The sequence below is a fragment of the Danio rerio genome, chromosome 16 (assembly GCF_052040795.2).
Source record: "Danio rerio strain M-AB ecotype USA chromosome 16, GRCz13ab, whole genome shotgun sequence".
In the NCBI taxonomy this organism is placed as follows: domain Eukaryota; kingdom Metazoa; phylum Chordata; class Actinopteri; order Cypriniformes; family Danionidae; genus Danio; species Danio rerio.
In genome coordinates, this window is record NC_141036.1 from 33,186,665 (window position 1) to 33,200,589 (window position 13,925).

Here is a 13,925-nt window from a genome sequence, read left to right on the forward strand (position 1 = left end):
ATGATTAGAAATGGGTTGAAAAAAATCTCTCTGTTAAACAGACATTGAGGAAAAAAAATAAACAGGGGGGCTAATAATTTTGACTTCAACTGTACATACATCCACTGTATTTATATAAAACATGCAATTACATTACAGGCTTCAGCTTATAGCCAGTTGCTACAGGATTTAGGAGTTTTCAAAATTGCAATAATCAATCACAGATTTCATAATAATGAAAATGTGAAACATGATGAAAAAAAGCTACCGATTTGTGTATGGACAACATGAAGGAATTAAGTTACTTAAGTAGCGTATTAGTTTTTGCAAATTATATTGATTAAACATGAAGTTGTTTTCAAAAAAACTAAAATATTATGTTGTTTCAGCTCTTTTATATAGGTAGATTGAACAAGACACAAACAGCATTTTTTAGAGTACACTAACCATCAGAAAATGTATTGCAGGTAATCGTGACAACACTAATCATATTGCACCATACAAAAATTGAAAGCTTATTTATTCAGCTTTTAGATGGTGTATAATTCTCAATTGACCCTTGTGACTGGTTTTGTAACCCTGGGTCACGTTTGACCAAGTTAAACTCTGGACCACAGAAACAAACCACTGCAGTTGCATCTTGTCAAAGGAAAACATGTTTAGGTATGTTGCGTATGCGTCTGAAGAAAAAGCTAAACTCCTTTACTGGACTTCGCTCTGTGCTAGTTAATGTTTTACAGCGTTGAAAATAGCATCTCTTTCACTAGCTTGGATACGTGCCAGCAGCGCTCTCAAGGGTTTCATCTGATAATGATGTGCATTTGAGTGTGTAATGGACTGTTTTATCTCTCAGACAGCTTGCTTCTCACACCTGACATACATCTTTACCAAACAGAATTGCATTTATCCTGTGGACATGCCTTCGTAATCAAATCCAAAATGAAGTTCTGCAGTCACACTTCTTCACCTTAGAATTATAAGGTTCTATCTGAGATTTTTTTTCAAAACTGAGTTATTGAAATATTCTTATTAAGTGACAACTTATTTACATTATGGGATGTTTTTATGTTGTTTACATTTAAAAACTTTTTGTTTAAAAAACAAATGTTACACACTTACTGTTTGCTATATGGAATGCAAAAACTTTGAAGCTCAATATCTCAAAATCATTCAGAATGCAGATAGAACCTTAGAATTCCAAGGTGACGACTTGTCAAAATCTGTCATGAACAAGGGAAATCAGAAAGTCCTGAATAGGTTTGTATTGTTAGCATCAGATGAGTGCACAAACTATACAGTTGAATACTTAATTGTGACCGTATTTTGCACATCTCTTTCTTTTTCTTTCATTCTTTATTCTTACTTCTTTATTTTGCATTGTTGGCATCAGAAAAGTGCACAAACTATAAGTTGAATATTTTATTGAGACAGCATTTTTCCACATTCCTTTGTCTTTCTTTCTTTCTTTCTTTCTTTCCTTCTTTCTTTCTTTCTTTCTTTCTTTCTTTCTTTCTTTCTTTCTTTCTTTCTTTCTTTCTTTCTTTCTTTCTTACTTACTTTCTTTCTTTCTCTATCTATCTTTTTTCTTTCTTTGTCAGTATGATGGATGGCTGCTTTTGTCATGGCGAGAGTTATGTGGGCAGATGTAAAGGTCTTTTTCTTGGTAGTTCGGTGTTTACCTCAGACTTCTGGAACTGAACTTCTGACTCACTCCCAGCAGGACTTTTTAACCCTCTTGTATTCTCCGGTTTACATCCCATTTATGCTTTACATTAGTGGCCTTTCGATTGCTCAGTGTGTGTGTTTTTTCAGATTAAATGTCTGTCAATAAGTGTTTTACTCTGACAGTGGTGAGAATTCACCATTCACAACGTAACACCACACACCTTCTTTCAATCAGATTTTATGACGTACACCAAACAAACAGTACACTTTGTAATTATTGGGCCTACTATATAAGACCTACTTTTGCTTTAAGAATGTCTTTTTTTGCATTTAATAAAACACTGTTAAAAATATGTTTATTAACACTTTTTATAATTTGTTATTTACAAGTGTTTGTTTATTTATGGTTGTGAATTTAATTATGGGACCTTGATCTCTGGTCTGTCGACTTTTGATGTTGAGAATTCAACTCTACAGTTTACCATGGTGAGTTTAACATTTTAACAGTTTACCATTTTATTGACATTTTAGTAGTTTAAAATAATATGGAGTAAAATAGATATTATATAAAGAAATACGTCTGTAAAATAACAGCTGTTTTAGCATTTTATTAAAAGGCTTTTATAAAGTAACTTACAACACCAACCCAGAAAACAAATCACTTTAAACTATTAAAAATGGGAATAGTTTTTCAAACCTTTTAAGGTTAAACGTTGTTGAGGGAAAGATTGAGGCCACGTAACACAGTTCAAAAGCATAAATAAATGGTGAAAAATCTAAATATTAACCACAAAATATGGAAAACTGCTTATTTATTGCTATATTATACAGTGTATACAGGAGTGTTGCATTAATGGATGACCCAGATTTAGAATGTGAATTACATTGTTGCGTTTTACGGTGCTACAACCTTTTCCTTTATTTTCTGAAATGTGTACAGTATATATGCATTTATTTTTGTTTACAGTTTGTTGAAATGCTGTATGTTTTACTATCGTTATAGTTAGGGAAACCAATAAAAACACTTCTTTAAGAAAAAGCAGATCATCTTTACCACATCTACAGTATATGCATTTAGTGACTGCCATTTGTTTGACTGGTTAGATATTTGCACTAACAAGTTCAGAGTTGAAGTTCAGTTTAGTTCAGTTCAGTGTGGTTAAATTTCACTGCTGGAAATCCAAACACTATAGAGCAATTGATGCTTAACTCCACAAGTCATAATCAAGCAAGCCAGTGGCGAAAGTGGTGAGGAACAAATGTCACCAGTTGACGAAAGTAAAGCAAAAAAAATAAATGAATTAAACCTTATATTTTTTCCTATCTATGGGACATATAAAAAGGATTTTGATCAATGCTGGGAACCAAACAACATTAGAGAGCACTGAATAATATGCAGCAAAAAATATGTTTTTCTCAAGGTTTCTCATATAATCTTTTGTGCTTAGCAGAATAAAGAAAGACTTGCAGATGGTCAGTAAATAATAATAGAATTGTCATCGTCTGAGTTATTTCTCTGGTATGGTTTATGACAAACTGCTATTGTATTTGACAAATATTTCACTAAACTCTTGTTTGTGTTTACTTCAAGTGAGTCAGATATATTTATTTAGTCTTGTTGAAGACTACAAAAGTTGTTTACATTTGGCCACTGAGAAAACTTATGCTTTCATTAGATTCTGAAATCCAAAATGGTAAACAGACAAGAATGCGCATTGCTCTCAAAAGCAGGCTGTTCAGACTACGTTTCGACCAACACTTCTTGATCAGGTCAACGATTCTGAAATACTGTCACATTGGCCTAGTGGAGAAAGATTTCCCCGTCGTTGGCATTGGCTTTTCTCATTGAGTGTGAGTGAGACAGTCTGACTGGCGTTCCTACTGTCTCTGTCTAGATCAAGATCATCCTCTAGATTATGTTCCTCTTCTGACCTTCACAGCTCGAAACTGACCTCTTTGTTCTCAGGCTGTTTTCAGATCTTAGAGCTCAATCTTAGAGCTCAATGTTCCTCCACAGACAGAAGAGGTCCCAAGGTGTAAAGAAAAGGAACAAAAACATTGTCAGAACATCAGTGTTTCAACTATAATTATATGAAGCTTCAAGAATACTTTTGTGCACAAAAAGAAACTGTAATAATGACTTTGTTCTTTTGCATAAGATTGCAGTGCGCATTTACTACGAGTAGTACAATGCATGTGTGGCACACTGCTGACTCGAAACAAGCTTTTTTCTTCTGAACAAGCTATATTTGTCTTCTGTTTCATAAAGAAGAGGCTGGTATTCCCCTCTGAGTTTGAAAAAAATCAGAACATGTGTTTGTGAGTATAGGGAATTATGAGAAACTTAAGTTTTTCTCATGTCTTTTCTAATGTCCAATGCCCTTCACCCTGCTGACTCTTGGCGCACTATAGACTGACCATACGTGCTCTTTCCCAAAAATGTCCTCTTTTTGGAGCTTATAAAATGCTTCTGGACAGGATTTCTAAATCTCCTAAAATATCTGGGATTTGGCGTTTGCTTTTTTCATTGTTAATTGCATTAATTCTAAATGAATTCTTTTATTAATATACTGTACGTAAATTGAATATGTTTTAGATAAAAGTGGAGGTCACCAATGAAAATGTTTGCAACGCCTTGTTCCACTATTAGTCTGTCATATAAGTACGCAAATATTTTATTTTATTTTATTTTTTAAACAAATTTTGAATTTCTTATTTCAACAGACTTTTTTTAAAGTTCAACCCAATGAAAAGAAAATATATCATGTAAAAGGAATTAAATATTGATATTAAATAATGTTATTATTCTAATGTTATTTAGAATGTTATTATTCTATTGTTGTGGGCCAACAGTTTAATGGAAATTATTATTATTCCAATTGCAATTAAGGGCCTACTCACACTATGCCATCCGTACCGTGCCCAGGCCCGTTTCCCGGATCGTTTGAGAAGTGTGAGTGCCTGAATCGGGCTCAAGCACGGTTCACTTGGCCGGCCCTGGCCCAGTTGGAAGAGGTGTGCCTGAGCCCGGTTCACTTGGGCTTTGGGACGGTACGCTTGTGTGTTAGTGCAAAACGCGCCAAAGCCCGAAACTGAAAGCAAGACGTGACTTTTAAGGCACTGTTTCATATGGATTTATAAATAATTCTTACTGTTCAGTGAACGCAAACTGCCGTAGTTTATTAAAGACGCAAACCCCTCACTGCACGACAGCTGCGCGCCTTCAGCAGACCTCCACATTCCTCAGCACGAGGGCTTTATGATTGTTTATGAGCGCCAAAAGAGGCGGATCTGTTCGGCGAAATATTTGACTGCGTGTCCCTGCATCTCTAAGGACTGTTTGGCGAAATATTTGACTGCGTGTCCCTGCATCTCTAAGGACTGTTTGGCGAAATATTTGACTGCGTGTCCCTGCATCTCTAAGGACTGTTTGGCGAAATATTTGACTGCGTGTCCCTGCATCTCTAAGGACTGTTTGGCGAAATATTTGACGGCATATCAAACGACTGAAACGATATAACTAGACTAGAGAAATCTCCACTGTGCTGCTGAGTAAGAGAGAGCGCTGCTCACTGAACAGCGCAGCAGCGATGACGTAAGCGTGCCGAAGCCCATTTGTGGTGTGAGCGCGGGCCGTCGGGGGAGACGGGAGGGGGGACAAGCGTGCTTTGGCCCGGTTCGAGGCAACTGTACCTAGTGTGAGTACGGCCTAAATGAATAGTTCAGATGCAAAAACCTCTAAGTGCCATTTGAAATTTCTATCGAATATTAAAATTTTTGCTCAGCCTCTTTTGTTTATCTTGAGTATTTCACATTAAAGACTGTCGTGGGGGTTTATTCTATGCCATAAAAGTGATAGTACTTAACCTACACACAGGAGCTGGATAATAATGCTCATTTTAGAAAAAAATTCCAGATGGCATTTAGAGGTTCTTGCATCTTAAGATAAGATTTTACATTTTATTTTCAGGTGATGTAAACCTTTAAAGTCTCTTAAATTCTTGAATAAATGGTTGCATGAATGAATGGATGATTAGATGCAGAAATATTATTCACGATTTTACATTCATGCATCATTATATTGGCAGATACCGTATATATTTAATAGATTCCATGAAGAAACAGAGATGTTCTTTCATACTGTATGAAATTGTATAAATAAATGAATGGATTGATGAATATTCTCCAAATTCTTAACTGTAGATAAATGGAAGCGTTGATAGATGGATCATGTTTGTATTGGCATAAATACCTACAGAAAAATATGTTCTTTGTCAGAATGGTTAAACAATTTAAATGCATCTATTACATTGAGTTCATTGCTATACACAAACTGAAATCGCATTGTCACAGAGCAGCGAGTGCACATACACAAGCGCACAAGTGGCTGTTAATGTAGGTCTCACCTCTTCTGCAAATGACTGTCTGGTCTGAAGTCAAGTCTTGCTTTTATTGTGATCAAATAATTTGCTCAAAGTTATTGAAGCGTTATGTTTTCTTGTTCAGATTTTTTTTCTATCCCAACTTGTAGTTCCTTCTCTCGCTTGCAAGTTTTTTATTATCACAAATTCTGGGGATAAGCTTAACATCCGCTATATATAAAATCAGATCCTAATCATCCTTATGAAACATCCTGTTAAGCTCAATAACAAATAAATAATGTAAGACGCTTCTGCTAGTTATATATATACACAGCAAAATGTTCTTTATCAGCATTTCTGCCTCATTTTCCAATAGAAAATATCTAAACAACAACTTTTATTTATTCAAAAAGCAAACCTGCACCCATTTTTAAGAGCCGATTTCAGAGAGTGAGGTTTACTTATAAACAAATTTCGAGAGGATCACGTGCTTATGATTGATCACGGCCGTTATCGTATTAGCTGATCATTATCTTCCAATCAAATGAGCCCTAAGCTACAATAAATAACCACAGTTTTCAGTCGGCTCATCTTTGTTTGGAAGAAACCCCCCTTCCTCCCCAATGCTCCTTCTTTACCATTGATCGGGCGGCACGGCAGCCCAGTGGTTAGCACGGAGAGCCCCACAGCAAGAACACTGCCAGCCCTGGTCCCGCCAGGCTGGTAAGCGTTTCTGTGAAGACTTTGTATATTCTCTCCTATCCGCGTGGGTTTTCCCCGGGTTCTCCGGTTTCCTCCCACCATCCAAAGATACGCATCATGCATAACAATCAACCACTCGTCTAGCCACTTTTCTCATGTGTTTTTGATAGATCATCAGCGAAGTGTGAACTCTTGAAATGTATGTTATAATCTAATTTCATCAATTTAACCCTACTGCCATTTTTTATTCTTTAAAAAAAAAAAAAAAAACTCGGAAAAAATATTAATAAACTAATAAAGTCATAATATCTCATGCAATTTTATCATTCCAAAGTATGAAACTAAGAGCATATGAGACAGTCGAGGCACGTTGAGAGCCATATTGCATTAATGCATTACACAGACGCTCTCACTCATTTGATCAAAAATGAACACACACACACAAGCTCAATCCTGTCTGGATGAGTTATACCGGCACATTATGCTGAGGTAATGACATTATAGTATTGATTCCTAACTCGTTTCCTGTAAAAGTGCTAATGGAACCACAATACAAGCTATATTTGTCTTCAGTCTCTCCTAAAGAAAAGGCTGGTATTCCCCTCAGTGTTTCAAAGAATCAGGACACGTGTTTGTGTGCAGGGAATTATGAGAATCTTAAGTTTTTCTCATGTCTTTTCTAATGTTTAATGCCCTTCGCTCTCTCTCTTTCTCTCTGCAGTGGTGTTTGTGTGCTGCTCACCGGATGTTTTCCGCCAGTTGATTGTGCACTTCCACAAGGCTGGTCTCCCTAAGGAAGAATATGTCTTCTTCTACATTGACATCTTTGGACACAGTTTCAGATCAAGGCCTTCTCAGCCGTGGGCCAGAGGAGACTCGGATGATGTGTTTGCGAAGGAGGCTTTTCAGGTCATTAAAGTCATTTATAAAGCATGAGAGAGAATAATGGATCAATCGAGATTACGTTAGATTAGGTTTGAAGATCAGAATGTTTAGGTTATTATACAATGAAAATCATATATACTCATTTACATCCTTACCTTGATTCTCTATCACTGTATTTTTGATTGTTTGCTTTATTTTTTTATTCAATAATTAATTAATTGATTGATTTATTGATTGATTTATTTATTTTAATGTGAAATCAAATGTCTGATGAAATTTGTTAAACCTTAAAATTTAGTATTTTATTTTTAATATATAAAATTTATATGCATAAAAATATATTATATTCATATTCATATTCATATTCATATTATATTCAGTTTATTTACACTTTCAAATTGCATCATGGGACCTTGATCCCTACTTCGATAACTTGATGTTTAAAAGTGTGACAAAGTAACAGTTTTAGTAGTGAATATATATAGATTATCAACATCAAAAGTTGATGGAGCAGAACTTCCAAAATTCAATTCAAAGCATACTTAGATGGCAAAAACACCCAAGAATCAATAAATATGGAAACTATTAAGTGTTTACATATTTAAATTATTTCCATATCTCCATAATTTTAGTGTATGCATTTTTACTTTGCCTATTCATTCCTGATTCTTTGAAGTCAGTCAGTTTGTCTTGCTCTGAATCTCAGTCAAATGCAGCAGATCCAGTTTATTTTTAAAGTAAATAATCGATGTGACATGTTCATCAGAAAGAGAAGAACCAGAATTTACCAGAGCTTAAAGGGAACCCTGTTAGCGCATCTTCACCAAAGAATTTTTGTGCATCTGAAAACACCCGCACTCTTCTAAAAATACTCAACTGTGAGCTCTTCTATTACTATTGGAGCATTTAAAATATGGCAAGGGCTCAGAGCTTCGCATAAAATTGATGCTCATTGCCATGCTGCTCATTAAAAAAAATTTGGTGATTTTTGGAAAAAATGCTTCAGTGGGCATGCATCCTCATGCTGTGTTCACACCATACGAGGAACGCACTGATAAGTCGTGCTATTCGCATGTAAATAGACGCGTGACCATTTGAGTACTCGCTTCATTCGCGCATCAAAATCCTCTTCATTTTCGCGTCAAATTCACATCAGAACAGACGCGGATTTGCGTCATGGGCAGGGCTTCTGCTGCCTAAAAACGTGCTGGATAAGTTGGCGGTTCATATTGCTGTGGCGACCCCGGATTAATAAAGGGACTAAGCCGACAAGAAAATAAATGAATAAATGAATAAATGAACTATGTTTATATGCTTTATGAAGGCTAAAAAACAGGATTGATTCATTTGGAGCAGTCCGCTAGATCCTTTCAGTGGTGCACCCAGCTCTGTGAACTCTAAACTCCTCCAGACGCGTAACCTTGATGATAGAAGCATTCAGCGATGCTTCTGACTAAGCCGAGCCCAGTTTGATGAACTGTAGTTGGTGTGTGCAGGAGGATTTTCCTCTGGGACACCAACAACAGGCGCTAAGTCATAATCACACCCCCACAAGAGCAAGTTCCTGATTTTCAAACTGAAGCGAATCGCACAAATTGTAACGAGCGCAAGATGTTCAATTCGCGTGTTGAGCGCCATTCACACCGCACAATTTGTATCATTCGCGCCATGCCATCTGATGTGTGTGCCGTAAGAAGTTTATTCGTGCATTTGCATTGACTTAACATGTAAATCACTTGCGCTTGATGCTTCTTCCACGTCTGGTGTGAACACAGCATCAAATGTGTATGCATTATTATAATGAAAATGATGTCTCATAATAAAACGTGTAGTAAACAAAACATGAAAGATTTACATATATACATGTATTGGATCATAGGGTTTCCATTATTTTCAATGATATCATATGGTTGCACCCCTACTATCACTCTACCTGTTACTGTTTTTAATGCAACACAACTGGGAATGTGAAATACTGATGCAATGTTAATACAGGGATGCAATGTTAAAGAGCCCCTATTATGCATTATAAAATGTTATATTTTGATTTTGGGCGTCTCCAACAACAGGCTGATATGCATGCAAGGTCAAAAAAACACTTTCAATGTCTTAAAATATGCATTTAGTTTTACTTAATTATCCCAACGACTGGCATATGATTCGCTCAGCAATTCATTTGATCTCAAAACCCTGTTTTGTGTGAGGCTAATCTGCGCTGATTGGTCCGATGACTCAGTCTGTTGAAATTGGTTTAATAGGTTAAGCGCGAGACGAAGAGAAACACTCGAGATTATATGAGTGAGCCCAATGCAGGAATGCAACATAGCAATGCAGTTAAACAACAGTGTATTCCTCTATTCTTAATGCTAACCCCAAGTAATAACAATGACACACATTCAAAAAATTTTTTAAAACTGACCGCGCCGCACATGTGAGGAACAGCTGATGGTGGCCATATACAAACAGCAGGAGATTGTGAGCTCAGAAACACATTTAAAATTATAATGGAAGAAGCACGCTTTGCGTTTTCAATGTTTTGGACTCATGTGTTTTGTTCACGTGTTACCAGATCTGGCACTACATATTCAGCAATTTTGTCGTATCGACATCAATGCATGCAGGCAAAAGATCCGAACAAAGGATAAATCATTTATTTGACTCTGAGTCAAATAAACAGAATAAATAGTTTTAAGCGTGCTGCAGTTTCAGATTTAAACTTCAGCTGGATGCTTCCATTTACTTAGAGTTGTGTTACACACTGCGGATGGTAGTTTTTAAAAACCCATAATAGGGGTGGATTTCACTCAATATCCAGAAGCGAATTTGTTGTGGGGGGAAAAAAATCAACAGTAGTGCAGGCTAACATCCCTTTTACTGAAAATTGCAAGTAAAAGCCGTACAATGTGGCATTGTATATTTTCCATGTTGCTTTGTGGTAACAAAAAAAAGCAACAAACAGCGTCAGTAGCTCACAGAGTGCATCTATTCGACGTCAAACACGATGATGTGCCCCATAGTGCAAAATAAATGATCAATTTAAATAAATGTAAATCTTCTATTGATTTTCTACTACATAATTCATTTAGAGACATAATTTATTAAATTAAGCCATGCAAGTCTTAATACCAGGAGTGCCCTTTAGGAATGTAGCTAAATGAGGGACCAAATCAGACACAGGTGAACATAATCACTAAAACGACAAGTAACCACAGAAACAATTTAGCAACAGTAAAAGAAGCTAACACAGGGAGGAAACACAACAATACATTTACAATTTGTGTTAATGAAGTTGATTTTGATGGAGGAAAGAGCCATTGATGACATTTAATGAAGTGTTTACATCATAATTATTGTCTTATCTCTTTAACCCTTAAAAAAGAGGATAGCTTTTAGCGTTTGAGATGACTGAATAAAAAACGTTAAACTTAAACCCCTCGCAACACAAAACAATCACAGTTCTGCCTCAGGAGGCTCAAAATCAGAGTCATATTCCTATCAAACTCTGCAGGTCACTCTTGCGAAACTGTGGTCTCCAGCTCCTACTGTGATAACAGCTGCCTGTTTAGAGAGTGGAAGAGTTTCAGTGCAGAGCGTGAGAAATATCTGAACTCCAACACTCAGTACCCGCTGATGAACCCACGCACTGTGTATCCACGACAAGCTGGCGGTTGGTGGAGCTTAGCTTGAGAGATGAAAGGTTGTGATTGCTCGCAATTTGTGTTTTGAAAAACTTTACAATAAACATGTATTTACCTACAAGACCCAATTAACAAACTCTTCAAGAGAAATATTGAAGTAAAGAAAACAAGCTGTTGAATATATGTTTTGATAAGTTTTCAGAGTTTGTGAGAATTAGCGTCTCATTTGATTGCAATTTCGTCTATGAATTAGATGTACGTCAGCCGATAGAGGGGCATTTTAATCAGATAAACATTCAAATGCAATCAAAGCACTCTAGCATTTTAACAGCTCCTATATATGGCAGATGATGGATTACAACATTTGTGCATTACAGATTTTTGGTTCGTTTTCATTTGCCAAAATGTTGCTAATTAAATTTTGTATGTATACTACATTATAAACGTATATTAACATTACATATTTAACCAAATGTCTACTTTAATGTATCAACAAAAAAAATGTAAGACTAAAAGGTCAAAATAATGGTAAAATTTGTCATTGTCACCGGCTTTAAAAGTTCATTCATTCATTCATTCATTTTCCTTTCAGCTTAGTCCATTTTTAAATCAGGTGTCGCCACAGCAGAATGAAACGCCAACTTATCCAGAACATGTTTTCTTTATGCATTGGCTTTAGAAGTTTTAAATATTATATTATATTATATTATATTATATTATATTATATTATATTATATTATATTATATTATATTATATTATATTATATTATATTATATTATATTATATTATATTATATTATATTATGAGTTATATTGTGGCGCAGTAGGAAACAACCTCACAGCAAGATGGTCGCTGGATCGAGCCTCCGCCAGGTCAGTTGGCATTTCTATGTGGAGTTAGCATGTTTTCCCTGTGTTCGCGTGGGTTTCCTCCAGGTGCTGCGGTTTCCCCCACAAGTCCAAAGACATGTGGTATCGGTGAATTGGGTAAGCTAAATTGTCCATAGTGTATGTATGTGTGTGAATGAGTGTGCATGGCTTTCCCAGTGATGGGTTGCAGCTGGAAGGGCATCCGCTGCGTAAAAAGTATGATGGATAAGTTGGCGGTTCATTCTGCTGTGGCGACCACAGACTTATAAAGGGACTAAGCCGAAAAGAAAATGAATGAGTATTACATTATATTATATTATATTATATTATATTATATTATATTATATTATATTATATTATATTATATTATATTATATTATATTATATTATATTATATTATATTCAAAATTCCCCAAATTTAAGAAATAATGCTGAAAAAAATGGTTTCTATAAAGAGCAACTGTGTTTAAAAAATATAGAAAATCAGTCTTTTTTCTTTTTTGGATCAAATGCATACTAACCAATCTCAAACATTTAAATGATGGTGAAAATAATTGACAATGCTAAAATCAACACAGACTGTATATTCTTTTGATGGTTGCTGAAACTTTTGAGATGAGTTATCTCCTTATGCAGGGTATCTGCAGGATCTTAAAAAGTTCTAAAATGTCTCAAATTTCAAAAACAGGCCTTAAAAAGTCTTAAATTCACTCAAATATTCTGTTGTAGTTCTTAAATAATTATTAACAGGTCTTAATAACCCTATGTCCAAAGAAAGCTACCCAATCTGACCAGCATCCAATCACCTCCAGAACATTTTTTATATTTAGGTCTTTTATTGCAGAGAGATACAATGGACCCTCTTCACAAGACCGTTATGACACGTTTATCATAATAATCTTACTTTTTTTTAGGTTTTTAATATTTGGATTAAAAGAATATGTGTGCATTCATAAGTGTTTACATATGTATTATAACATATTTGCATCAAATTACAAAAAAATAAAAATAAACTTATTACCGCCTGTGCAAGGTGTTTCTAATGCAGCGTATGGGGCTGGGCAGTAAATTTGATCTCTGAAAGTCTTAATAACACCATTGTGGAGTTTTCCTGTTATTATTTCAACAAATGAGATTGTAAAAAAATTATTTGTGGAACTCTCCCATTCACTGTGCTTTAAGTTTAATCAACTATGACGACTTCCGCTATTAAGAAACCTGAAAATGTGAAAAGGGGCCATTCCCAACAGTCGTTGGGATGTTTTTACAGCAAATTCTCCAAATTAAATTGCCTAATTAGAGAAAGAAAACAAAAGTATCACATTCCTGTAAATTATCTTCCATTAACACAAAAATTATTTAAAGAAGTAACTGAAACGTTAGAAAAAAAGCTTTGTGTTTAGCCCTATATAAGTCTAAATTTTCATTCATAATGCTCTTAAAAGGGTCTTTAAAAGTCTTAAATTTGATTTGAAGAAAACTGCAGAAACCCTGTTATAGTAAATAGTATATATTTATATATATATATTTATTGTATGTTTTTCAGAGTGTGAAGATTCTGACATACCTTGAGCCACAGAATCAGGAATACAAAGATTTTGTAACTGACCTGAAATCGGATGCCAAACGGATGTTCAATTTCACAGTGGAAGACTCTTTAGTAAGTGAACTGTGGAGTGATTTTTCTTGATCTTTTCTTTTTTCTGCTTTTGTAATGACTCAGAGACACTAATGTCCTCTCTATCTTTTCTACCTTTGACTAGAAACTCTGTGTTGCTTTATTACATCCAGGCATCTCTCATAAAGAGCATGAAGGGACCTTCAT

At 35.3% G+C, this 13,925-nt stretch overlaps 1 protein-coding gene across 1 annotated transcript in view; it reads left to right on the plus strand.

Annotated features, from left to right (window-relative positions):
- npr1b (natriuretic peptide receptor 1b) overlaps nt 1-13,925 on the plus strand; it is an 89,835-nt gene that overhangs the window by 22,735 nt on the left and 53,175 nt on the right. The window contains exons 3-4 of the mRNA XM_087287147.1: nt 7,429-7,616; nt 13,647-13,760. Coding sequence (XP_087143273.1) covers nt 7,429-7,616; nt 13,647-13,760 — 302 coding nt within the window. The remainder of the gene's footprint in view (nt 1-7,428; nt 7,617-13,646; nt 13,761-13,925) is intronic.